We start from the raw sequence: 24,991 nt of genomic DNA, 5'->3' as shown, positions 1-24,991 counted from the left end.
TACTTTAAAAAAGAAAAAAACAACTTTAAAAGTATCAGCACACATCATGGATAACTTAAACAAAATCAGGGTAGAGGCAGGAAGGTCAGCTGTGAGCAAGCTAGTGAGTGAGAGGAAGGTGCAGGGCTGGTCAGAGTGGAGGGTGTTTCAAGGAGATAGGAAACAGTGACAGAGAAACTATGAGAGCAAAAGGCATCCTGCAGTAAACTCACAGGCACGTACATCCCAGGTTGCTGCTGAACCGCATGAAGAGGGAAAGGACAAGTAACCTGCAGGCTACAAAAGCAAAGCAACATAAGCCTGCTGTTCCTTCAGAACTGGTACATACCAAAATTCAATCCTTCTAGGCTGCTATTATTTCAACTCATTGTAAGTATCACTTTCCATTTTGTAACTGCTTTTTTAGTGCACCCGTTGTCTTAATACTGGACATTTTCTCCTATAATTATGGAAGTCTTTCTCACAGTTTTCTGTCTTTCTGTGAAACTCCTTCTTGGACTTTTATTCCATGTTAATCTTAAGATGAGCAATGACTACTAACATTCATAGTCCATCAACAAGAAGTCTATCCAAACTAAACTCTTTTCTTTTATATTCAGTCTTATCGTGTCCTGCCCTGGACTGACCTCTCAGTTCAAGAAAATCAATAACTGTTATTCATGCTCGGACAGAGCTATGTAACAGCAGATATAATCTACATTTGGTGGTGATGGCTTTTTGGTTGGGCAACCTATTTTCAGAAAGCAATTTACAAAATAACAAAATGCTCTCCTCTGCAATGAAATGGTAAATATTCATGGCTCTGAAACAGCAAAAGTATTCACATGTTCTGTGATGATCCTTTACATTTAGTTAGAAAGACCAGGTCCTTGATGATCTGTTAATACATAAATGTGTGATGCAACTTCCCTTCAATGGAATCTCTCCATCTGAAGAAATGCCAGAGTTGGTGTTTAATGAAATACCTCACTGAAACTCATCATAAATGTTACTGAATCTTGTTTTCATCCAACAGCAATATAGTTGCTAAATCATCCCTACAGAAACATTGAAGTAAACTGCAAGCGCATATTGAGAGGAAACGTATCCGCATACATCTCTTGGAACGGATGACTACAGTACTCCAAATTCTTACACCAACACCAGTCTTCTGCTATCTAGCTTTTTGGCATGCCTCGGGAAGCAACATAATGCATCTAAGAGTTGCAGTTTATAAGAATATATTCTAGTTTGATTTAAAGAAATATTTAATTACTGTCAAAATTCCTAACACAAAAATTACAAATTAGAGACATTAGGGTGCCTGTAAAATGGAATCGGAGGCCTGAACTTACATTCTGAGCTAGTGAAAAAATACCCAGCCCAGTGCCAAAGCAGTAGATGGTGAAATCAAAATCTGAGCTGACTTGATCTGCTCAGGGGTTAATATATACACAAACAATTTAAAAAAACCCTGAAACCCTACTAAAAGATACTTGAGTTCAAGGTGTATTATATTTATTGAATATAAAACAAAGCCCTTGAAACTTCCTTTCATGTTATATAGATGCTTAATTCATTTAAGACAGAAAAAAATGAACCCACAGCATCAGTAACATAGTGCTGTGACCTTACTAAATTTTGCTCTGAATTCCAGGTCTTGAGGCTCGGCGAGTTACAATTCAAACACACTGCAATCAATTTTCAAGGAGAATCAATTTTCAGGGTCTCAAGGGACAGCAGCACATTGCTTCAGCACAATTCTCTGGCACTACCAGGAGCTCTCAGCTGGCTCGGGAGGGATGTAGCTAAGTGAAAGATGAAAGAACCACTGCAGACCCATAGCCTTGCTAATGGGAATACTGCTATTGTGCAGCAGTGGAGTTAAAGAGACAGTGAAAGGAAAGGGAAGAGAAAAACAAGGGAGGTAAAAGGAGAAAATGTCCTGTGGAATACAGATGAGCAGAATAAATTAAAACAGCCAGTAGAAAAAAGATAGCTCACCTCTCCTCACGATTCTGTCCTACACAGACGCGTCCTCCATTTCGAGGGGTTGGATTGCTGCAGGAACGCTGACGAACTTGAAAGCCTATTCCACAAGTGGTACTACAAGGTGACCAAGAAGTCCATGGTGTCCAGCCTCCATTTCTGGTAGAATAAAAAGCTCAGGCTCTGTCATCTGTTATACATAGCGAATGGCTGATTAGGTGTGACTGACAGCAGAATCTGGCCCATTAATATTTCTGTAGAAGTCAATAACACTGCATCGTGTTCCATTTCTTAGAGAATATTGAACTAAAATAAAGGTGCTCTGATCCTTCCATATCCCATGCTTTGCAATCAGCAACTGCTAAAATGACCCCATTATACAAGAAGTTAAGTACAAAGATACGAAGCTATTTAGTTGCTTTCAGTCACCTTATTTTGAGTGAACTTCATCTGCTAGCTCCTGTATCAAAGTTCTGAAGATTACTTTTAATTACATATTGTTCTAATTATTATTTGTGGGTCTTTTTTTCAGGGAGATTAAAATGTCTGTTTTGCTACCTCTTCTGAAAGGAAAGTGATTAAAGGAAAAAAAGTAATAAGTAAGTGTCAAAATGCATTAGTTTGCAATTTCAATAGTTTACTCTGATAAGGCGTCAATACCTTATTTGTAATGTAATAAAAAAGCTAATGGCATTCACATGCTGTACACTGCATTTGTGAACTTTTGGAAAGGACAGTCCTGCCCCTCCCCAGTATACCCTAGGAAAAAATATACTAGACCAAACATCTCAAAAGGAATTTCATACCCTGTCCTAAGCAAAAAATCATGCAATTCAAGCAGTTCCCAAAACCTTTTGATGGCTAGCTGGCAGTTTCTGTATTGATAGAAGACAAACAGAAATTAAGAAAAATAAAACTGAACTGTAATGAGTTCTTGAGGTTTTCATCATAAAAGCAAGGGTTAAAATAGTGCCTTACTTGATTTTGAAATAACTTTTTTAACTATGAAAACGAATTAAATCCAGTAATAAAAATGACATGAGATTATTCAAGTAATTTATCACAATTATTACCAATTTAAATTTCACTCATCTTGATGTTTTGTTATTATAAGGGATATAAGAGTTGATTACACAGAAAAAAAGCTTTTGAAAAAAATAATCAGCTTTCACTGGTAACACAGACAAAAAAATAAGAACTCTGTAAGTGCAATGTCTGACCCAAGTGGTAAAATGAACAAAATATCTGGATATCCATGAATTCTGGGAATAAATTACTAATATAGCAGTGTTAACAGAAGTAAGATGTTAAAATGGTAGTGTAATACTGCCAATGGTCGTGCGTGAATCAAGTCCCAAATCACATTTCAAAATTCCCTTCTAAACCTGACAGCCAATAACCACTGTTTGATTGTTCAGTATCTCACAGCATGCTTATCTTTTCTACCATTCTCCTGATCTGATGTTATATACTATCTTGTTATGTTTTTAATAATTTCCCTAAAATCGACTATTTCCACTTACAGAGCTTGCAGTTATCTTGTGCAGAAGGATAATCAGTTTTATTCACTACCATGATGTGCTTCTGATATTAAAAAAAAAAAAGCAGAGACAAAAAGCAGAAAGAATCACTGAAAATAAGTAGAATGCACCAGTATATAAGTTTCATCTTGCAATTAAAGTATGTAAAATGTTTTAAACATGAACTCCTAATGCAGTTCAGAATATGCAATGTTCTGAGTCTCTCTGAAATGATCTGCTCTCACTGTTTTTTCTGGGAGTTGTTACATGCCTGAGGAAGACAAAAGAGTGGCTAAAGAGAGGCATACAGACTAGTAATAGATCTAGATGTCATGATACAACCAAAAGATATAATGAAAACTTTTTTCCCAAGGCAGAATGGGGGAATACAAAGGTGACATGAGACCTCCAAAAAAGTAAACAGTCCTGACTTCCAGAAAAAAAGTTGACTTTTTTGACTTACAGAACTGAGAAAAAGTATCATACTTTGGATATTACCTAACACTGAGTTTTTTCTTTCTGAGCTTTTGTTAAAATTAGCTGAGGACAATCTTATTTGGTACATAGCATTTGAAATCACTATTTGCCATCCGGCTCATTCTCTCTCACACAAAGTCTGAGAGATACTTTCTAACGTCTCATTTGCTGTGGCCATTGCTATGAGCTGTTTCATGCACAGAGCAGGATTGCAGATGATATTTCAAAGGGTAGGTTCTATTCTGAATAAGTTAAAAACTTTTAAACCGTAAACGATAGAACCTGAAATTGTTTTGTGTACCTGGAACAGTTGGCAATCTCCATGGTTGGTCCTTCACACAGCCAGCCTCCACACTGAGGAGCAGGACTGTCACACACACGTGTCCTGCAGAGGCAGGAGCCAACACTGGCACCGTCGGTGTGAGTGCAAGGTTTCCACTGCGACCATGTTCCAAAATGCCCATCCACTGTCAGATTCCTCATCTAGAAACAAACACAACAGAAAGGCTTACCTGAGGCCTGACAGTTCCTTCATACAACCTCTTAAATCTGCAGTACATGGAGGTACAGCCTTCAGCCACCAACAGTAAAACCTTCCCTGGAGAGCTGTACCTTCCAGACAGGAAGCTCCCCTTATAATTTCTGTAGCTGCATAATTCCCACCACCTCCAAACTATCTGGGCCACTGGATGCCACCACTACAGCAGTAACAATAATCACAACTAACCATTACCTCTCGCAACCATGCTTACCTACAGTGATTCAATAGATAGTTTCACTTTCTTGATTATCTTCTGATGACAGTATTCCCTATTTCCTAAAATTTACCTGTGATTAGGAACCTGGATACCGACTGTAAAACAGCATGTGCAAGAATGCTTGTGGAAACCCAAATCTAGATCAAAAGGAAGAGGCAGCAGAGGATAATAGTCCAGGGTAACAAAACTGGATGAATCAACCTCAAATCTCCACGATGAGTGTCTTTTTTTGACAACAGTTTTTTGAAGCACGTCTTATAGCACCATTTCATAAAAGTGAAATGTGGTTTTAAATATGACTCTCTCTAAACTTTAGATGTAATTATATGTATAAATCCTAAAAAAAAATCTTCAAAAAGCAGCACCTAACCCTACATGATGAGACAGTTTGCTCCCACTGAAGTAAATTCTCAACAGCTTTGGCTGGAGGGTCGGACCATTCTCACCTTGACTGGAATGTTTCCATCATGCAGCCAAAACACATGTTAATAGGAAATATTTACTGTCCAGATGAAACAAAATGTGCTAATGGAAATTGCAGCAGCCTCCACGGTTACTGGGACTTATATAGAAAATGGGGCTGGACATGGGGAATTCAGCTCTCTTAAGAAAGATAGGCTTTCATATTATTAATTCTTTTAGCAAGGTGTTAATCTTGACTGATCTGTGATCATAAATGGAAATGATGGCCGCTTTTTCACTTAAATGCTAAAGGATTTGTCTTTTGATTGTCACATTTTAACTTTCAGTCAAAACAGCAGTACTAACAAGTGCAGGCTAAATAGCATTTAAATTCACTCTTAGATAAGAATAAATATGTATCAGTTTTAGTCATGCATATCTTATCAAATGTGTAAGAATGTAACACTTTAACATTTGCTTATATATTGAAACAGGAACTAGAGTTGTAGATTGTCATGAATGGTCTGAAATGGTGCCTCCCTCTGCTATTTTTAGCATTGTTTCATTTTAACAGTGGTGAGGAAAGTATACATTTCACTAATAATTTGAAGATACAAGAGATTCGATTACAGCACAAGACATGTTTCCACTGCCACGCTGGGTGCTGGCTGATTCTTTCCACTGTGGTAAAGGTTCCATAATTTCACTATTAATTACATTTCTCATGATTTATTTTTCACAGATATAGCTTTTCCACAGAACAGCTATGTGTATATTCTGCCAGCTACAACTGACATAACCATAATTCATCATTTCAAAATTCTGCTGACAGCTGTTTATTGAAAATAACTCACCGACCTTTGCTCATGCAGAGCATACACTGTTGTTCTTCATAAGACAACAGGAAATACTTCTAGTTAAGTGACAAGTAGCCCATTCTCTCTTACACTGCTGGTCTCACAAATATATAGGCCATAAACTAGCAATGATATGTCCCCAATCCAATTAATGTCAGCGATGTGAAAATGTCTTTACTGCTTTCTATTTCTATGCTGCAACAAAGCATCTTTATTGTTGCACCTACAATTATAAACTAAAGCTACAGTTGTCTATGGTTACCATAATTTATATCAAGTGGCAGGGAAAGTATTCATAAAACTTAGCTGAAAGCTTGAGCTCAGAAGGACATGCTGATGGCAGGTGGTTCCTCTTTCTTCATTTTTGTCCCCTACTCCTGTAAAGATCATCCCATTGCAGTCTCTGCTGTTCCCCATGACTCACCTGCTCTGTCTCTCTATGAATATCTCCCTTTCACAAGTGGTATCAAACAATTTCATCATAGGACTATCAGAAAGCAAAATGTACTGACGAGGGGCCTTTTTAGCCCTGACCAGAATCTATGCCCATTCCCCTTTCACCATCTGACACGCCTTAAGGAGAAAATCACAATCAAGCAGACAATATGACTGTACTTTCCTGGCACGGCTACACTCTGCTTTCCCTCTCTACCACCCTGTTTTTGTCACCCTTTCCCTTCTGCAGATACCTCTAGTCCCTTCTTCCTTCCTCATGTCCTCCAAATATCAATCTTCTTTGTCTTGAGCCTCTCTGCACCCACCTTGTCTTCCTGGTTTGTGCCTCTGCACTCTGACTCAAGGTCACATCTTCAGTGACTCAGTCCTTAAATCTGCCACAAGCTCTTTGGTTTGAGATTACTTTGTGTAGAATTCAGTGGCTCTGGAGTATTTCCTAAAGCTGCTCATGAATTCAGGTAAGATCCCATACCATACTCTTTCCCTGCGTGCAATGTTTGTACAGCTGTAAAAATAAAGCCATTTCATGTTGCATACTTATGTAAAGAAAAAAACCCCAACTTTTTAAAAAATTATTTTTACTTTCCTTGTAAAAGCTCTTTGATAATGTCAGACAGTGTATTTTTAAGTGATGGATTGCACGCGGTCCCACTGGAAAATATTTCAGCAAAACAATGAACCTTCATTACTATTAAAAATATTGGATGAATAATGGGGATATCTGACCAACTGGAAGAAGCTCAAAGTAAATACATGTGCCATAGCATTAATTACTATCTATATTCATGCACAATTGGTGTAGTCATGCCAACTGAAACAATAATCGAAAAAAACAACTTGAGAATTAAATCAAAGCAAGATAACCAAAATAACCACCTTTGTAACAAATGATCTTCAATGTTCAGAGAGATGGTAACATAGATGCTCAGCTACTTGTCCTAGCCCCCTCCCTACTCTACCATGACATGCCAATTAATATTCAGATATATGAATAATTCCCTAGGAAATAATTTCTCAAGTGCAACTGGTCACACATTTAATTTTGGGCTAAACTAGTGTATAAACAGGCCTCTCTCTCTGATCCGAGTTTAGAAGAAACTGGTCATACATTAACCTGACAAATTTTCTATAGTGTTAAAAAGATCAGTGTAGTTTTACTAACAATTACAATATTGGAACCAATTGGAACCAAAAGAAGGAGGGTAGAAGGTTTCTAATATTCTGTTATGTTCTGCCTGCAACATTATCTTAAATGTATATAACAAATGTCAAGGATGCACATAGCTCAGTTGCCTACAAAATGAAATTCATTACATCTTGGCTTACATACCCTGTGAACACAGCACACAAAAATGTTATAAAAACAAATATTTGAAAGCCTCGCTAAGCAAAATTGTAATCTATTGCAGTTTGCCAGAATACAGTGTTATTTCAAAGGAAAGTTTCTATGAAGTTTTCAAATTTGTTCAATAATGTGTTACTTAGAGTTCAGGGCTTTAAGACAGTAAAATGGTAAAATCACGCTTTTCAATTTAGACAGTTAATTCTAAAATTTCCCTTATATTGTGCAATCCCAATCTGCTCAAATTCCTTTGGAGGCTCGCTAAATCTTTTCATCTCTGATATGCAGAATAAGTCTCACAGCTGTGAATGAATTTCTGAGCAATCCTTTGGTGCTCTCCTGCTTTGACTAGGCTGTAGGATCCTACGCAACTGTCATATATAATTGTTTTTCCAGTTGAACGGAACAGAATTGAATTCTGCTTTCTAAACCATTCCTCCCTTCCCCTCCACCCCCTCTTGGCCTCATGTTTTGTATCTACGAAAGAAAATAAGGGCTAATGCCAGAATTCAAAGACTAAGCAGTAGGCAGATTGCTCATGCAAGCATCAACCAACCAATCCATTCCAGTAATCCCTCCTAAAACAGCAACCCAACTAGGCCACCAGCAAACCTTCCACATAACCACATTTAGCCTGTGGGATTACTGCAGGGAGATATGATACACTCCACGTACTTGGAAATGAATATACTGTACAGTGCATCTAGTTACTTGCCAATCAGGAAGGCAAGGACTGCACTAGTGACTGAATCCAGACTTTCTGTGAGACAATGGCTATGTCTATATTAGCAAGTGGTACGCACATAAACTGCAAATCTGGAAAATAAAACAGTTGGCGTCCAAGACTTGACACATACACCATACATATTTTGTGGGCTTTACTCTGGACTCGCTCTGGCCGTGGATCAAATGCCTAGTAGTAGTTGGAGTACATTTTTGGTTTAATTTCAGCTGAAAGTAATGTGGCTTTTGTGCTTCAAGACTGCTTTGTGATGTGAACCAAAGAATAGTAGATGGGAAAAATCAGAGTATTTGCCCCAAAGTCGCTCCTGAGTTGGGCTAAAATGCTAATGCAGATGAATCCAATGCAAGCCTTTTTTATTAGGCCACTATGTGAAAGCATGGATGCAAAGGACAGGACAAGATAAGATATTGTTTAAAAAATTACTATTTAATGTCAAACACAGACAGTAAGAACACAGGAGCTAGTTCTCAAGGACCTCAGAATCACTGTAGTGATTTGTATCTATGAGGCTGCTGCAATATATGTGGAGATCACACGTGAAAGCTGGAAGAACTTTACACTAATTTTGCACATCTCTAGTTCACTAAACAAAGCCCATCTTAAGAGAGAGGAGTGTCAGTAAGATGTTAAAAGGAGCTTGTTAAAAACATAGAGAATAGAACATGGAAGTCTATGAGCATAAATTCATAGACGCATGTGCTCCAGTGGTGAGTGGGGACAAGTTCAAGAAGTCCTTATAAGCAATGAAAGCAGAATTGAGTTGGAAAGGCTCCCTCTTCATGGGCAGAAGGCAAAGACGAAGCAGCATGAGTGTCCAAAGGAAAGAGCTTAGTAGCACAAGGAAGGTCCTTCTTAACACTCTTTTTGTGCTCTTTGGAGTGAGGGAAAAGAATGAATATTAAAACAACACTGGAACCACATTAAAAAGGAGGGATATAGATCAACTTTGTTGTTTGTTTTTTATTATATTAATTTAACTCATATAATTCACCCTTCAAATTCATGGACTTTGAAAGATGTTATATGGCCTTTCATATTAGCAATAATAAACCTAAAAGAAAAGATTATACCACTACCAATTAATTTTTTCAAAGTACAAAATGGAGAAAAATCCTGCAGCGAAAAACGTGTCAGTATCTCTAATCTTAGTGAACATTTGCTTTCAAGGTGGGAACACAGACATTACAGGTAAAAAATAACTACCCTTTGAAAGTACTATAAATAATTTGATCATGTTATATAAGTAGTTTGATAAGAAAAAGAAAACAAACTAAATATCCTGTTAAAATCTGATGGGAAGGCCTGAGGAAAATAGCATTAAATACAGTTTTCTGAGCTTGAAAATCCTATGCCAGCTCATTTTCATGAAATTCACTTGGAATCAAAAGTTTTAAGAGATAAACGAATGTATTTGGACTTACTGGACACACAGTAATGCTTTGCTCCCATTGACTCATGCTCAGACTTTCTTCCAGTGTTGTGCATTTCTTCATCACCATGTCCCAGCCACAATAGGGGTCTTGGGATCCAATGCATGCACTGTGAATGAAAACCAATCAGAAAACATGAACATTTATCTTCATATGTACCAGCCAAAGATCTCTAAATAACTATGTGGCATCTCTTCATAGGCCTAAAACAGAGTGAAATTGATCCCTATCCCTGTTGTGGTATGGCACAGATTAAATGACCAAACAGAAGAAAAATGAATTTGAATGCCTACACAAAGTTAGTATTTCTTTTAAGTGCATAGCTGAATTTCTGGCTGCATGCATGGTATGTCGTCAAGACTGATTATTGTACTTAATTACTAGAGAATTACAGCAATTCATTAAAAGCGTGTGTTGTCGGCTCCAAGTAAAGAAGATTTCAGGAGTTACAGTTCTTAGTCTTCTCTATCAGTTTTGGAATTATCACCTTTGTCAGAAATCAGATGACAATGTCAAGTCTTTGAAAATGAATTAGAAAACCCTCTGATTTGTTTTGTGCACTGCTATAGAATCCCTGGAAATAAGTTCAAAGGGGCACTGGTGGCTGCCATCACACCTCTCACATACCACATGCTGCCCTAGACTTTCCCTCCTAGTGGCACATGAGGAGGAAAAAAGAAAGTTAGAGAGAAGGATGGTAGTCCAGCTTCCTACAGACTCTGAAAGACCCACTGTACAAAACTAGAAGTTCTTTTCTCTATTAAATGGCAGATTTCTCTTGCTACTGTTAGGTTAAGCATTAACAGTCCAGGCAATATTTCTCCAACTTCATAGCTAAAGATACATAAGTAAGTAGGTGGAAGTCCCATCATAGTGAAGCATAATGTAATTGTTTTAACACTTGTAAAAATACCTATAAATTACACATAAAAATAATAAATTCAAACATTTTGTCTAGATTATAAAAAATGCTAGACTGATCATTCGTGTTCAACTCAAATCCACGAGCATTATAATTCTCTCTTTAATTTTCTGTACATATCACATCTGTCTGGTGAAGAGCCACAAAAATGATTAAGAGATTGGAGCATCCCTCCTACGAGGAGAGGTTGAGAGAGCTGGGACTCTTCAGCCTGGAGAAGTGAAAGCTGAAGGGGGATCTCATCAATATGTAGAAATACCTGAAGTGAGGGTGCAAAGCAGAAGGAGCCAGGCTCTTTTCAGTGGTGCCCAGGACCAGAGGCAATGGGCACAAACTGAAGCACAGGAGGTTCCATCTGAACATCAGGAAACATGTTTTTCACTGTGAGGGTGACTTTAGCACTGGCATAGCTTGCCCAGAGGGGTTGTGGAGTCTCCCTCCTTGGAGATATTCAAAAGCCATCTGGATATGGTCCTGGGCGACTGGCTCTAGGTGGCCCTGCTTGAGCAGGGGGTTAGACCAGATGACCTCCAACCTTAGACCCCTGCCAACCTTAACCCTTCTGTGATTCTGTCCTCACAAACCCTGTGTTTTAGTCATATTTCTATTTATCTTTGGCATTCCTCATGTAGGTCCATGCTAACATCAGACAAAACACAGACTTACTCATTCCCCAGTATGCTATTCTGTAATACCATCACAGAGGATTCTTAGTGCTTATAAACTTCGAAGAACTCTTTCTACAGTACACTTGGCAACATGGATTGCTGGTACTATGTGGGAGGATAGTTCCCATCTGCAAAATGGGCACAGAGTAAGAGACATAATAGCCAAAATTCCCTAATTAGGTACCCCTAATTAGGCTGCCAATTCAAAGATAAAGCTTTTGATTTAGGGGATTCAGTGTTCAGAAGAGAGTTCCCACTGACGGCTCTTGTTGCTGTAAGCACTTAGCATTTTTGTAACTCAGGCTGCACATATTTGCATTTAACTATCTAGAAAGTGAAGAGGACAATTAATGCAAATTATGGAAAGTTTTAAGTGTCTTGGCCTTCCAGTGTTTGCAAGGCAAGATGTTCAGTGATCTCCTTCAGAGTATCTCTGATAAAGCACATTTTATGAAAAAAGAATACAAAAAAAAGTTAGACTGACATAATGCACAACTGGCAACTTTAGCTGTGCTATTTCTCAAAGTAGAAGTGCTCACTTTTCCAACTTCACTATTCCTTTATGTTAAGTGTTAATATTTTTAAATGCAGTTATTATGCTTTAGACAGTTTTTATTAAAAAAAAAAATATTTTAAAAGTCAGTATCCTTTCATTTAGAACCACACTCCCTCTTTCCTGGGAGTAAGCTGATCCTTCTCCCACTCTGATCTTAGACCCCATTTCCTCTTTCGCTTTTGTTTCCACATTACTTTCCACTCAGGCAAATCAAAATGGCTTGCACTTTTCATTACAAGTCACTTATAAGTAGGGAACTGAAAGCATATTTTGACTGTTCCTATAACTTCCTGGTAACAGAACAGATCTTAGTTTCATGGAAGAAATAAAGTTAAAAAAATGCTGAAAAGTCCTTGCACTGCTGGGACAAAGCATGTTCAATCACTCTGTGGACACAGAATGTGGCCATTTCAGTAACTGAACAGGGTTGGAGAGCACAGGAGCAAGATCGTGAGCTGAATCTTTTCAGAATTTAGTTAAGAAGGTCCACTGGGCATATGAAAACTATGATTTTCAGAAGTTAATAACTCAGCTAACCTCATACAGATGACAAGAGGCTAAGTGTGAAGAACTTCCTCCAAAAATGAGAGGCATTAACAATATTAAATATTTTTTTTTTTCTTTACACTACAATACTTATATTAATCCTGGAAACATATGAACTCTTCAAAACAAAGCAACAGGAAATTTTGTCTGAGAAGTACTCCTCACATGAGAAACTCTAGTTTTGCCTTTTTTTTAAATAACATTCTAATTGATTGTCCCAGTCATTATCATATCTAAGTCTCATCTTGTAAAAAGTTTAATTTTTGAAATCTTATGTTCAGACAGAAAAATCGTACCATGAAAGTGTAGTTCAGCATCATTACCCTCTTTCTGGCATTTCAGTTCACCATGCCAGATATATTCACGAAATGAAGCAGGGCCTGGCTTAAATAGCTGTCCTGTTCTCAGGTACTAGCACAACAGCCCTTTTCTGTTCTCCTCCATGCCTCACATCTCAGAGTGTTTTCTTATTTATTTCTTTTAGATCACTTGCTTAGATCACCAATATCTCTGAAAAGTGGATATATTTTCTTTTAAATGAAAAGAAGAAGAGAGGTAATATGTGGGTAAATTTTTAACCATATTTGCTTAATTATGTCACCTTTTAAAACCATTTTCTTTCCTTTGAGGGATAATTTAATGTGTGAATAACAGCAGCTAATTATTTCGATCTGTTATGCCTAGATAAAAAAAGAAAAGAAACAGATAACAAAATAAGTTTATAGATAGAAAATTAGGACAGAATAAAGCTTCTAAGTATGAAAATATCAGAACTTCTATCTGAAATGTAAAATTTAAAGGGATTAATATTAACTCACAATTACATGTCCTTACTATCCTCCATCAATGAAAATTTTATATTATTTTAACTATTTTTTAATAAATCTCTCTCCCAAGAGACAGCAGTAAGAGGAACAGCTTCAGCGTACACGTGAAACAACAAAAGAAATTGTACAAAATGGCTGTCAAATTCATGTAAATAAGGAAAGCCGAAAATTAGATACCACTACACATCTTTATCCCTTTCTCCTCCCAAATCTCTGTCTAAATTAAAGCCATTTTAGATGTTACTGTTGAAAAATTAGATAAATTTTAAAATTAGTATTAGTTCTTTCAGTTGACAGGGCCCTTTCAGATAATGACACTGGAAGTAGCACAGCTGGATAATATATTTGCCATCTTGTCTCTGGAAGTCTACCTTCCACTTCACTTTCACCAGAGATGAAAATGAATGCTTCGTCTGTTACTCCCAGTAGGCACCAGCCCACTTCTCTAAGACTTCACATGATTTGTCCCAGTGCTCCTAAAACCGGCAAGTTTGTGTAGGAAGGAAATTCAGGAATAAAAGTGAATTGGTTCATTCTAAGACTCTTACCCTCATCCTGTTGAGTCAGCACTCTCTACAAAAACATTAAACAGCTTTTGGCTTCTGCTGATTGATTCTAATTTTCCTCTATGTTGTCATTTCACATTTTTTACCAAATGTAAATGATAGGCAGTTGAGTGTCTCTCCTGTAAGGCATTCGTTTGGCTGCGATGGTTCGGTATGCCTACTGACAGTCATGCAACACTTAAAACAATGGATTTTGACTGACTAGTAAAAGAACCGTAAGTCACCCCACTCTAAAGCAAGCCAGCAATAGCAGGTCGTTTTCCTCAGCTACTTTATAATTATCACCAAGCAGGCTAGCAAAACTGCTCTACTTCAGTTACATTTGAGATGATTTATTCAGACAGAAAATGAGGCAGAAATGAACACCATTCAGAGCCAAATATATAAAAAACCCCATACAGTTTTAGACTAAAAAGAATTAAATTATGTGTGCTCCAAAGAACAAAAACCCCTTAAAATTAAAGGCTATATCCTGACATCACTGATTCCAAAGAGATTTTTAAATCTCCTTTCAGGGGAAGAATATATTCCCATATCAATATACATTGTAAGTGCTAAGCAGGTATCCTCTTGAGCTGTAACGTTTTATTCAGAGAATGTATAAACACTAAGAGGTGCATCTTCTGAGACTGTTCAATGAAACATTTTTCTGTCTTTACCTATACACAGCATTTTGGAGAACAGAGAATATTTGAGTCTCCTGACCCTTTCAAATCGTTTCTACTGAGATAGTCATGCCTACCTAGTTCCAATTACTGTCAGCTGTGAGATCTGGACATTTTGTATACCAGGAACTGAACTGGGGTCACCATTTTATTTCATAGAAGCCAGATTCCTCACTGCAAATTTGAGCAGACAAGATAAAAGCCTGTCTCATGTTCCAAATGTACTGTATTATCTACTTCTGAATGAATACATGAATCCGATACCGGACTTCTGTACACAGGTACCTATCAGTGTTTTCATTACTACTGGTTTTGTAGATATATATGTGTGTGTGTATATAGGTAAATGCAACGAAGAATGGGGATCTAAAGATATAGCTGAATGATGCAGAAGAACATAAATGGTAGGCACACAATTTATAAAGTCCTAGGAGCTCAAACTAAGATGCATGTCAAATATTCAGAATCCTGCTTAACCCTTGCCTGTAACATTAAGAAAAGTCAAATCCTTTAATCACCTCAGCCACTCTGTGTGGACTACTATTGCTTCCTCCTACTTGAATTTCTATAAGGCCATCAAAATCCATCTAGGTATGATTCAATCTTGCAGCATGCACTGACAATACTAGCCTTAAATTTACAAGCGCCTCCCTTCAAATCCAGCATCAGGAATTTATGTATAATTTTTTTAGTAAAATTTTTTGTAACACACAATTCTCTGAATGCAGACGCTTCCAAGTGGCTCTACTTGGAACAAATGTGAAAGACAACTTTCAGAGTGTGCTCTCTACAAGAGAAGGTAGGCTTGCCATTCATTGTAAAGAAATAACATCTGAGGTCCCCATCCATGTCAATCAGCCAAGACAAGCTTTCAGCCCTCTGATTAGGAGGTAGGAGCCTGGAAATGCTGGGACCACCAGGTCCAGCCAGGGTTTTCAGAGCCCTTTTGATGGGCTGAAACTAGAGCCTGCAAATCTGTGGCTGGCAAACAGGCTCTGAAAATCTGAACTACCTACATAGCAAGGCAACCCAAGAGCAACACATTTGGGGATTTTCCCACAGGCTGATGTATTCCTAGATCAGAACAGCAACAACACTGATTGCCCAGGCTGGACATGTTTGCTTCCATATGGCATCCCCATGTCTTTAAAAGACCTGCACATCTTTACTGGATATAAATGTAAACAGGCTACACAACTTCCATATCCTTTTAGTCACCTACTTACCTAGGTTCTTTTGAACTTAAATGTTGAGGTTAACTTTATAATAGAATATGAATAAATTATAAAGCTAGCAGGCCCAGATTTAAGATGTACAACTTGACTCCTTAAAAGTACTAACCAGATAGCAGGTATCTCAACATTTTGAGGGCACCATTACCTCTCATTCAAGAAGTAACTGTAGATACCTCCACTGGCCGAAATGACAACATATTATGAGGAGCAGATGGCCTCTAAAGCCACTCAGTTTGGGCTCGTAGAACTGGAGCATCAAAACTCCTGTCATCTAATCCTGCCCACAGTTCACACTACTGCATCAAGAATACCCTCTCTCTTTCATACATTCAGGTCAATTGTGGACTCCAAACTCGGATGTTAATTTTCTGTAAAACTTCAAATAAATGAAAATGTCCACAAAAAGACTATAGAATATTAAGAGAGCTGCAAATAATTCTCATGAGAAAACAACTGGTGTGTAACACAGAGCACTGTAAGCTGAGATGCATAGGATATGTGCCGGCCTGACTGCATAGCAGTCCAGTATCTGATATGTTAAATTATTTTAAAATAAAAAATCTTCCATATTTGCCTTTGTTTGTTTGCTCATTTGTTTTTAAACCATCCAGTGCCTTTAACTTCTGTTTCCAGAGAATACACTTGCCAAGTATCAAATGACTAGTGAAATGATCTCTTGGAAAGAGGGTTGCTTTAAACGCGTCAGGTGATTTTCAAGAAAAACTTAACAGTAACTACAATGAACGTAAAATTCCTCAAACTTTTGGTATTTTTTAAAGCAAATAAATGAATTACATCGTGACGTACGAAAACCACATGCCTGTTTTAATTTTTTATTTCTTAGATCACTTCTTTGTTTAAAGTAATATCCTACTAATAAAATCTGAATTGCAAATACGTAGTCAAGTCCATCTGGTTTTCTTACAACTTTTCAAACTAAAAGGAAAAGACATTTTCCTTTGTCCTTATAGGGTACTGCAACAAATACATTGGGAGCAGGCTGTAAAATTCTACCTGTTTATCAAAATTCCTTCTTCTTTGCCAAAAACGTGTGCTTACAATACAGTACAATACAATACAATACATACATACATAGATCACACACTTTAAAGAGCTGTGACTAAATATTTCAGATGCAGCAAAATGTAAATGCATAGTTTGTCTCTGATGCATTTTGTGGGCCAGATAGACAAAGACACTTCCTGCAAAACCCTTGGTCCTCACAGAGGAAGAAATAAATATAGGTCAACCTCAGATCTGTAGAGCTTTTAATTGATTCCCCTTCCCCATATGGGACTAATATTCCACTTCTTTTGAGTGAGGAAGAGTTTCAACTGTGCTTATTTCATAGTTTTGCTGACTTTACTAGTGTTCTCATAAGTTCACACCAATTGAAGATAATTTTGCAGTGTATCTAATACCTAAAAAAAGACTTCACATCTTTAAAATGTGCTTATAATTTAGTCTTGCAGCCAGGATTATGGTTTATCCTAGTTTCGGAAATTTATGAAGGTTCTGATTCTGGAATATTACTCTGGAATCACTAATTCAGATCAGGCCTCAAGTTGTTCCAACGTTCTAATGTAGCAGTGTGTTTCTCTGATTTAAACTGGAGTAAGGCTTGCATATTTTGAAATAAGGAAATCCACCTGGATATCCAAAAATAACTATTCTGGAAGGATTATTTCAAAACAGCAATTTCAATTCCATATGTTGGCAAGCCCTTCTGGACACATTAGCACCTAGTAATAGTTTAGACCACGTTACTGGTTGTTAACTTGTATAATATTAGTATATAGGCTTCATTATTCTACTATGTAATGATAGCCACAGTGTTTATTCCCAGGAAAACAGGTTCGCACTGAGTGCAAGAGTACTCCTGAGGAAGCAACATCTATAGCCAAGGAATAATAAAGGAATGCAACAGTGGTTGAAATACTTAATCCAATAATCTTGCTGGAGTTCTAGGAATGAAATAAAGCACCACCAAATTTGCAATAATTGTTTCCTTCTGTTAGTTAATCCAGTACCCCTCTTATTACTGTGCTGCTACAGTTATCTTTTGCGTATGTACAGATGGCGTAGCTGATGGTTAACAAAGAAGCCAAAATAAAAATAATGGAGTACAGAGAGAGAAAAGTCAAGGTTACAGTAGAATAGCTATGATAACGTTACTTAGCAAAACAATCTTGTGACTCAATAATATTTTAAGCATATAATTTAAAAAACAATACTCAAAACTTTCCAAAAGTTGTTTTTTTTACACCAGAGAAGTTACTATTTGTACAGCTTTTAGAGATGGCACTATTTATTTACTTAGACATAACATCACAGTAAGATTAGTTTTCAAGCCTTCTAAGTGTGTGAAACCTATCCTCCATCAGAAATACCAATTCTTGACCCTTGCTTGGTAAGATTTTGCAGAACATTGGGCTGATACAACCCTTCATTGCCCCTCCTTTCAAAACTCATGCACTGAAAACTCCAGTACAAATTATTACATTGACAAATTTGCCTCAGAGAAATCACTGCCATCCAAGGTTGCTTTTGAAGGCTACAGCTGCCAATAAAAGAAAGCCGACTAGTTCTTTGTTTCAGGGGACGGAGTCTTCACCCCCCTGCTACAGATTTTATTCCTTATTCCAGATGCTTGAGCCTTCAAAGTAAATAGCAAACACTGCAACTTTAGGGAGTTTAATAGTTATCTTCTCATGATAATCATTCTGTTTATCTCGCATTATAGTTAATTAGTGGGTTTACAAAAGTCAGTTGTGTTTTATACTTGGCCTACTCAACTGTGAAGTACAGAGAGCTGGAGAATTCTTAGTGGAAATAATAGCTCCAGTGAATAATGTTGATGGTCTTCTGTAAAACTTTGATAAACATGTGTGAATTGCAGTACCCAGGTGATAATAACCTGGTCAAATCTTAAGGATTTTCCCCAAGGAGAGCCGAACTAAGGTAACTGTTCTGCTGTTTCCTCCTGCACCATGAAGACGCCAGGGCATTTGAGAGACCTGTTGTAAGAATTCACATAGCCTAAACTATTTTTCCCTAGCTGATTCCTGAAAACACCAGGATTATGACAGGATGTGAAAAATTACTCAGCCATGAGCAGAAGTCTGCGGAAGACCCCCTCTATGAAAACTGTCAATCCAAATAACTAACATGGGCAACTCATAAACAATGAAAACATCATGGCATAATGGAAAGTGCTGAGCAACCCAAACTACAGGTGTGACAACAGACTCTGCCTGTGGTATGGTCTGCTGTCACAGCAATAAAGTGCTCTGAATTGCACCTAGAACACACACACACACACAAAATCAAATTTAGTCTCCAAATGTAAAACACTATTTTCAAGGGCCTTTGATAATAGTGTCTGTGGGAGTGGAGCCATGAGGTGGTAGAACAGGACTGTCCTGAATCAAAAGGAATTGTCTGTCAGAGGCAACACCATGTCACAGAGGAGTCCACGACAAGAAAATGCTGGAGGAACAGATTTACAAGAAAATACGAATTAGCTAGATATGTACAGCCTATCAGAGTGATAATTAAGGAGACATAATAAACTATGAATAAAAGCAATAACCACATGCTTTAGAGGCTGGTACATGAAGATAAAACAAGGAATGATGAAATAAAAATAAAAAATAGACAATATCAAGAAAATTATCTTGACATCGAGATATTAGCTTCTGGAACAGTCTGCTCAACGGATGGACTGAAGTTGCATTGTCTGAAACCCTTGCAATAAACCTAAACAAAAAGAGTAGGAAAGAATAGACGGTGAGTACTCTGCCATTGACACAAAAAGGCAGGATAGACGAGCTAGTACATCTTCAGCCTTTTGGCTTTTTTAAGGCTGTTATTTATACACAAGCATTCTCTATTTCTCAAAAATTATGTGAAGTGGATTTTAAAGACCACACGTGCCCTTGATCTGGGGAAGAAACTCTAGTTATTATTGATGGAAGTTCAGAATATAGCCTTGGTGCAGTTATACAGCCCTAAGTATGATAAATGTGAATAGATAAAATACTCCAAAAAAAGAACCACAATCCCCCAAGGCATTTTCCTTAGGTAAGGTTTACTCATTACTCTATTTACCCATTGCTATAGTATAGAAGTAATAGTTGGCAACATGTAACAAGAATGTGAATATTAAAGCACCCAGCAATGCAGTGACTAAGTTTCAGATGTTTCATTACCCAGTGAAATTTATAGCCCCAAGTAAGGTCCCTACACTCCGACCACTCTGCAGAGAATCAAATATGCCCGAAATCCAGCATAAGCCAAGAAAAAACTAGTCAAGCCAAAAGAAGCGACAGGTGAGAGAAAGATTATGTCTGCACTTTCCAAATGATCTCAGTCTCTAATGATAGATGACGAGGAGATGCCTTATTTAATCTAGATCACAGCTGTAAATCCTCTCCTTTCTCACAAAACAGAGCTAGAATTGCTGGTGAACTCTTTAACCAGGAAGAAAGCATGGATGGTAACCATTTGGTGCAATGGATATTTAATTATTCCAAGCAAAGTGATAGAACTGCACAAGATATGACTGAAAAACCCCACAAGTAATAATTTTATCTCCTTTTAAGTAAGTCATTCCAGTGGAAGACAAGACTTCATATACCTCTAGGCAGAGGAATAAATTATCATTTTGGCAGGATTTGAGTCATTTAACTACTGTTCTACTCAGTAAAATGGGAAGAGCACCACTTTTTTTTTTTTTTTTTTAAGCACTGTTAAAATCTAGTCAATTAGACCCCGCTGCTCAAAAAGGGAGAAGAATGCTTAGCCTGCAGCTGTGTATGGGGTCTATGATTTGAGACAGCAGTCCCACCCTGCAAGGGCAGAAGCATGTTTGGGTCCTGCAGCCGGGGTAGCACTGATGTGCCTCGGGAATTGTCCTGACAGAAGCACAGGTACCAGGGACCTTGCGGGACCTCCACACAGGCACCAGTTAAGCAGGTGCTCTGGAAGTCTCACTTCTGGATTTTGGAGTTCAAACCTCACTAATAACATAATAAGGCTCCAGCCTTGAAATGTTTCAAGTGGAGTGCAGACTTGGTGTAAATACGGGACACCTGTATTATTGAGCTCTCTGTGTTTACAGAGTCCCTAAGAAAACACAGGATACCAGCCCAATCTCCCTTTCTGAAATAAACACATCTGCTTAAGAAAACATGTTTAATGTCTTGTGTAACCAGAACAGCATAATCATGTCATATTCAAGAAAAGAGGGAAGCACAAGAATATGTCATTATATTTTTTTGTTCTCCAGATATACACACATACAACCCTCCCCCTCCAACATACAAGTCCTTCACTTAATAAAAAGGAGGAAACAAAACAAAAAGGGCTACAGGACCACCACACACCCTGTTTCAACTCACTAAACCAAAGAAAGATGAAACTTGGTTCTATGTTGGCCCCTAAACCAACCAAAAGCTTGAGGCAGCTATTTGCCTATATATAACTTTTCCTTAAAGTGAGCTTTGCAGGACTTCCAATGGGGCTTTGACTGTTCTATCACTACTATTTTAGTAGAAAATACCTAAAACAGGCTACATTAGACAGCATAAACAAAAAGGGCTGGTAAAGAACTGTAATAAGGAGAATCCCCCCCTTCCCTGGTCTACTCCAGTTTCCCAGGGCACTGCTTTTCCTTCCGTCTTGTTCTCAACCCAGTAGCCTTTCACTGGCCTCCTGCATGGCACCAATCCCCATGTAGAGCCAGGTCCCTCAGGAAAGTCCTTCCATGGTCTCCGAGCCACAGCTCTACACCTATGTCCTGCGGTCACCTCCCTGCTGTGACCGGGTGCATGTTCCCTCTGGCAGCCAGAAACGTCTCCACCAGCAAATGGTCACTGCCTTTCACGGGAGGTAAAATCTCTCTGCCTGCTGTACAAATAACGTCTCCATGATCCTGAGTGCAGCAGCCACGAAAGGCAACTGGCAGCCTTTCTCCCTCCTTTAATAGCCCAGCTTTTCAAAGGAGCATATATTAAACAAGCTGAAAGCAAAACAAGCTAAAAACCAACCAAATGCATCTGTCACAGTTCTCAAAAAGCTCATCACACTGGTTCAGAGTCTATCTGACGTAAAACAGAACAATTGTACTGAATTACTGGAACCACACTGATATCAAAGGGAAGATATAACTAATTAGATGAAATTAACAATCTCTAGTAGCCTACGTTTCGCAACCCAGAAGTACTTTTAGATAACCTATAGGAAAAGTTGTATGCTGAACTTTAAACTCCTTAACTACCATAATACAGTAAAAAACCAAGTGATAATTTGTAAGTTACTTTCCTTGTTTGACTGAACAACTGTTAGCTGTGTAACACTTTCACCTAGTGGAATATCTACATTTATTACGGTTTCCTGATCCAGCACTACCTTTAAATAGCCACTTTTCCAACTAGTCTTAACTCTCAGTTCATCCAATCCAGTTTTCTTTCTGAACCCACAGAGATCTTGTTTACTCAGTTACAATACAGCTTAAAAAACCCAACTTAAATTTATCCAAGTTCCAAGCTTTAAATATATTAAACCAGCAGCTATATTCCACATTATCAGATACTTGTTTTCTATAGAAATCATTTCTTACTGTTTCATTTCACAATTCAGAATCTGTATAATGACATTTAAATATAAATATCATTCCTTGAGAGTCTCATCTAGTCCTAACAAGTTAGTAAAAGAAGTCAGAGACACTTCTGATAAACAGTGTACGCAGAAAGTCATTGCTGAGAGAGGTAATTAATTTGGATTCCTACTTAGTCATTTTTTCTTCCCGTTTCCCGCACCCCCCTGCAAGCATTTTTCTCCAATCAAATCAAACCAGATGATTCTTCATACCTGTATGTTTTGTAAAACAGACATCTCTTCAGGGGAACCTTAATCACGTGTTCCTGAAGGCCCACAAAAAGGACACTCTGGCTGTGCAAGATCTGAAGGCTCCTAATGGGCTCTCGTTGACTTTTCGGCAGGAGTTCAATTTCCTCGAGCAGGCAGCTGCTTGAAGTCTGGTTCATTGGGGCAAGTACTTTCTTAATAGTGCCGTAGTCTGCAAAGGCAAGAGGAAAATGAGTTACTAAAAATCATACTAGCAATTCTACCTACTTGGTGTCATTCAGTGAACAAATCTTTGTCCCATGCCAGATGTTTTCAATGAAGCCTCAGAATGTGGGACTACTTTGACCGGAGTTTCCTAAATTGCTTATAGTACAGTGAAAAGAACTTGAAAACAGCCATTAAAGTTTTCTATGTGATGTAATACAGTAAAAAATAATTTTATTAGTGCAGAACAGACTTCACAGCAGTACTTACTAGAAAACAAGCTTTCAAAGTCCAGCTGTTATAAATGCACATTCACAGCAAGGCTTACTGATTTCAGTTTATCAGATTGTACTACACTTTACTATGTTTAAAGCAGTTTAAAAAGCAATAAAGTCCATCATTGCTCCAGACTGTTTTAAAATTCTATGTGTTAAAAACTATGGGGTTTAGCTATGTACTGCATTCATTTAATAAAGCACATACGCATGAATATCTGCAGGTTTTAATTGAGTCTAGGTGAATATAACAATAAAACGAGGCTGCATCCCTTCTCCTTCCTTATCTGGATTTTGACCTCTAAAAAATCATATCTTTTAGCATTTGCTCTTCCCGTCTATTCTTACTGTGATTTCTAAGCAAATACAGTTAAGCATCACAAACCAGCGTCAGACGACAGATGAGACTTCTGATTCAGTCATGCAAAGTTTTTAAATAATTTAAAAATATCAAAGAACATTTGTTCTGAACACAAAGGACCACATTCTCACACTGATAAATATTTTAGATGGCTGTCTGACCAAAACTGCATTATGCAATCTTCTGTGTGCCAGCAGAAGATAATTTATTTAATTAAATATTAACTATTAAATATGTAAATATTAACGATCCAACACTGCAAACACTTACTGAGATCAGCTCTTATTCACGTGAAGTCTTGAAAGACTGTAACATCTCCTGTGAGTCGGTAACAATTGCAAGACAAATGTTTGGGATGCTCTGTTCTGCAGCCCACTAAATATGGTTTTTGCCGTCACTAGCACAAGGCCAGAGGCTTGGCGGAGAGCTGGCAGCTCAGGGTCTCAGCATGGGTCTGGCCCTGTCCTGGTGAGAGCTGGTTTTAGCTGTGGCAGCAATTGCCTGGTGGCCACGTGCCTGTGGCCTCCCTGTGTTGGCTTCGCCCCGGGAGTGCCCGGGGCAGGGGGCTGGCACCCCTACGTAGTCACTGCGGGACAAACAGCCCCTCCGGGGTCACGGGGCTGGGGGACGGCAGCGTGCAGCTCCCAGACTTTGCCTGGGAAGACGTGAGGAACAGCAAGTAAGCAACCTTAAGAAAATACAAAAAAGTAGCCTCCAGCAGGCTCCAAAACTGAAGAGGAGGTGGAGAAATCAGGATGCTAATTACTGTTAAAGTCTTCCCCTTCCTGAGGAAGACTGAATAGTCAATCTTAAGACCTGGAGAAGTACTGGAAGGGGAAGCATAACACCAAATAACAGGGGGAGTTAGTAGGAAGTTTATATATAAGATTTTAACAAATGTATTATTAACAAAACTTTAATAAGTAGATAATATGGACTTAATTTTATTAGCTAATTAAAACTAATTAGATGAACCATAAATGCTTAGCTCAATATGTAATGTGCATTCCCCTTTGTCCATAACAAGATTCTGAGTATAACAGATCATGTCTGCATGTTAAAGTCTTCTGACTGACCTCTCAGTTCTTAATATAATCACTTCATATAACTGTTTACATTTTTCTCCTTTCTTGGTATAAACAAGCTTGTCAGGATTTACTGCATGTAAGAGTATTTGTTAGAAAAATACTTTTATTCAATGACAATTTTAATTTTCATTAAAATTTAACCTTTTTGATATAAAAAAATTTCTAATTTGACTCTAGCTTTTTTCCCAAACAACCTGAAGTAGAGTTATATTAAAAAATTAATTAAACCTTTGCCAAGAGTCAGTTTTGTCTC

General features: G+C 37.9%; 1 protein-coding gene across 2 annotated transcripts in view; it reads right to left on the bottom strand.

The window, feature by feature from the left end:
• SEMA5A (semaphorin 5A) overlaps positions 1 to 24,991 on the bottom strand; it is a 348,813-nt gene that overhangs the window by 80,931 nt on the left and 242,891 nt on the right. For both annotated transcript variants that reach the window (XM_075494040.1, XM_075494041.1), the window contains exons 12-15: positions 22,814 to 23,021; positions 9,947 to 10,064; positions 4,267 to 4,448; positions 1,984 to 2,127 (exon numbers count right to left, since the gene is read on the bottom strand). In XM_075494040.1, coding sequence (XP_075350155.1) covers positions 1,984 to 2,127; positions 4,267 to 4,448; positions 9,947 to 10,064; positions 22,814 to 23,021 — 652 coding nt within the window. The remainder of the gene's footprint in view (positions 1 to 1,983; positions 2,128 to 4,266; positions 4,449 to 9,946; positions 10,065 to 22,813; positions 23,022 to 24,991) is intronic.

This window comes from Mycteria americana, chromosome 2, assembly GCF_035582795.1.
Source record: "Mycteria americana isolate JAX WOST 10 ecotype Jacksonville Zoo and Gardens chromosome 2, USCA_MyAme_1.0, whole genome shotgun sequence".
Classification (NCBI taxonomy): Eukaryota; Metazoa; Chordata; class Aves; order Ciconiiformes; family Ciconiidae; genus Mycteria; species Mycteria americana.
The sequence above is the reverse complement of the archived record's forward strand: the minus strand, read 5'-3'. Positions and strand labels throughout refer to the sequence as shown.